Source organism: Scatophagus argus, chromosome 21 (genome assembly GCF_020382885.2).
Source record: "Scatophagus argus isolate fScaArg1 chromosome 21, fScaArg1.pri, whole genome shotgun sequence".
Classification (NCBI taxonomy): domain Eukaryota; kingdom Metazoa; phylum Chordata; class Actinopteri; family Scatophagidae; genus Scatophagus; species Scatophagus argus.
This window is the reverse complement of record NC_058513.1, coordinates 3,405,754-3,408,806: the sequence shown is the minus strand read 5'-3', so window position 1 is coordinate 3,408,806 and position 3,053 is coordinate 3,405,754. Positions and strand designations below refer to the sequence as shown.

The following is a 3,053-nucleotide window of genomic DNA, read 5'->3' as shown; positions in this document are numbered from 1 at the left end:
ACCAACACAGCAGTTTGCACTACGATCTCCACCAGATTCGACGGCATCACACAACGTTTCTGACAAAACCACTCGTACGACGTTTTGACGACGCGATCCTTCAGAAATCTTCCTTTTTCTGCGACCAAACAAGCTTCCTTGAATTCAGGTAAGTCTACAAGCCTGAACATGGCATGAATAGTATTGAGAATGAAAATAAATGATTGCGTGAATTTAGTTCATTAGTTAACTGTTAAATTCACATTTCTGTTTTGTCTTTTCACAAAGCCACACAGCAAATCCTCTACTGATTTTGAAGTGACATTTTATTAGATGATTTTGTTAATACACTCACAACGCTGGCATTAGTTTAGTTCAAGTCATATTTCTGTGTTTGTGGGTGTTTGTCCTGGATAACTGGACTCACAAAAGGAGTGTGTTCCTATTTCAGTTAGAAATGCAGTCGTGTAGATGTGTGGCAGTCAAGTCGTGGAACAGATAATTACATTTAAATTGTCAACACAAATACATAAACTAACCTGCTAACCTATAATTATTTTTATACATACCTTAATGCGCCATTTTGTTTTTAAGTTGTGGGGCAGACAATATTGTGATGGGCTGAAAACATGAAATGTAAAAGCTGAGCACAGACAGTGCGGTCATGTGAATTTAAAATAATATTTTAGCTGTTGTATCTTTTCAGTTACAATGGACAGAGGAGATGGACCCCACAACGGTGCTAACCACAATGCTCCTGACCTCGGTAGGTACCTCACTCCTCATTTCATACCAACATGCCTGATGTTTAACCCAAAAGATCCCACAGTGACACTGGTGTCAAAAACCTTTAAATGAGGAAAAAAGTTACTACAAAAGTCCAAAGTAAAATACATGTAGAACTACGATCTTGGACACTACAGGGTACTTTTTCCAAGAAAACATCAGAAATATGTTACATGTAATCCATTTGATATGTTTTATATCCTCCATCATTTTCCTATCAAGAAAAATGTGTCTGGGCTCTTATGTGTTAATGTTACAAGGTGTAGGACAGACATGTTGTGATGTACTGAAAACATAAAATGTAAATAATGAACAAAAACAATGTGATCATGTGGATTTAAAATAGTCTTTTTTTGTTTTGTTTTCAGTTATGCCAGACTTAGGAGACGGACCCCACGTTGGCCCTAACCATGGTAGGAACTTCACTCCTCATTTCACACAAACGTGTCTGAGGTTTAATATAAAAAGATATTGGGCAGACACTGTTGTCATGTATAGAAAATAGTCAAATAATGATTTCGTGCTGAATTTTAAGATCAGTCAGTAGCTTCTGATCACTGCTCATCAAAAAAGTGCTTGTTGCTGGAGCTGCTGAGGATATAAGACACTGTGTGTAAGGTTATGAAAAGCATCCACACATTTCAAACTATGTAACACTGATTTATTAGTAAGTGATTATTGTAGAAGGGCGGCACGGTGGTGCGGTGGTTAGCACTGTTGCCTCATAGCAAGAGGTTCGAATCTCGGTCTGGGCCCTTCTATGTGAAGTTTGCATGTTCTCCCTGTGCCTGCGTGGGTTTTCTCCGGGTTCTCCGGCTTCCTCCCACAATACCAAAAACATGCACATTAGGTTAATTGGCTACTCTAAATTGCCCCTAGGTGTGAGTGTGAGAGTGTGTGGTTGTCTGTCTTTGTGTGTTGGTCCTGCGATTGGCTGGCGACCAGTCCAGGGTGAACCCCGCCTCTCGCCCATAGTCAGCTGGGATAGGCTCCAGCTCCCCCGCGACCCTGATGGATAAGCGGTATAGAAAATGGATGGATGGATGATTTTTGTAGAAGTGTGTGGTTACTTTTCCTGTCATATAAGTAGTAATAATCAATTATTTGTCTAAATGATCTTGTAGCTGGACCGGTACATAACCCACAGCAGGAAATACTGCAGGTCATTGAACAGTATGGGCGATTTGACGCTCGAACCATTCACTGGCTGCGGTACGTCCTCATCAATGGACTTGTGATGGAAGCCATTGCTTACCTGAGACAAATTAGAGATGAACTGGCTTACAATAATTATGAGGACTATGAGGAAGAAGATGAGGAAGATGAAGAAGATGAAGAAGATGAAGTTGGTCAACAGGTTGAAGATGCTCCTGCTGAGCCTCGAGTTCACTTGGAGGTCAACCGTCCCGTGGAAGCAGAAGATCCCCTGCCTGGAGGATCCAGGAGGAATGAACTGCCTGGTGCCATCTCTGACAGTGACGTCGACAGTGATGCTGAGGAAGATGCACCCTCCACCAGCTCAGTGCCTGGAGGATCAAGGAGGAGGTCAAGAGAGGAAGATGAAGGAGATAAGATGAGCAGGAAACGATTCAGGTTCTGGAATGATGCCGTCTCAGACAGTGACGCTGACAGTGACGCTGACAGCGACGCTGACAGCGACACAGACAGCGACACAGACGATGAAGAACCAGTGCGAGCACATTCTTCTCGCCAACTGTCTGGAGGAACCAGCAAGAGGAGAAGAGAGGAGGAGGAGGATGATGACGACGGCAGAGGCAGCAAACAACCCAAACGCCGACGCTATTAGACTTTATCTTAAAATAAAAATATAAAATACAATATTTCTCTATGAAATGTGGTGAAGTAGAGGTATGAAATGTAAAGCATAAGTTGTATATAGTAAATTTATAAGGATAAATTTGACTCAAACTTAAAATGTTACTCTGAAAAATACAATGGAGTAAAATTTACTGTTAATTTTTCAGATTTCTACTCTGTTAAGTGCTTTCATTTAACTGACTTTTATTTTACTCTATGTGACATAAATTACAAAAAAACAACAACAACAAAAAAAACAAAACAAAACTCTTCTTGTCTGAAAGGTTATCTTTAAACTCAGAAAGGTAAATAAATCCAAGTATGGTATAGACAAAGTACACTGTCTAATATACAAATATACAAAAAAATAAATATATAAAAAAAACATCAAACACTGGTGTCACTTTAAGAAAAGAAGTTTCTTAAGATAATCCACAGATCTTGTGTGAGCAGTTATATGTATGAACTCT

The 3,053-nt window shown here is 40.0% G+C and overlaps 1 protein-coding gene across 1 annotated transcript; it reads left to right on the top strand.

The window, feature by feature from the left end:
• LOC124053189 (serine-aspartate repeat-containing protein C-like) lies at positions 1-2,840 on the top strand. The gene is made up of 4 exons (XM_046378196.1): positions 1-148; positions 669-745; positions 1,134-1,178; positions 1,890-2,840. Exons 2-4 carry the CDS (start codon positions 691-693, stop codon positions 2,570-2,572), a joined length of 783 nt encoding a protein of 260 aa, XP_046234152.1. The 5' UTR covers positions 1-148; positions 669-690; the 3' UTR covers positions 2,573-2,840.
• The last annotated feature ends 213 nt before the right edge of the window (positions 2,841-3,053 follow it).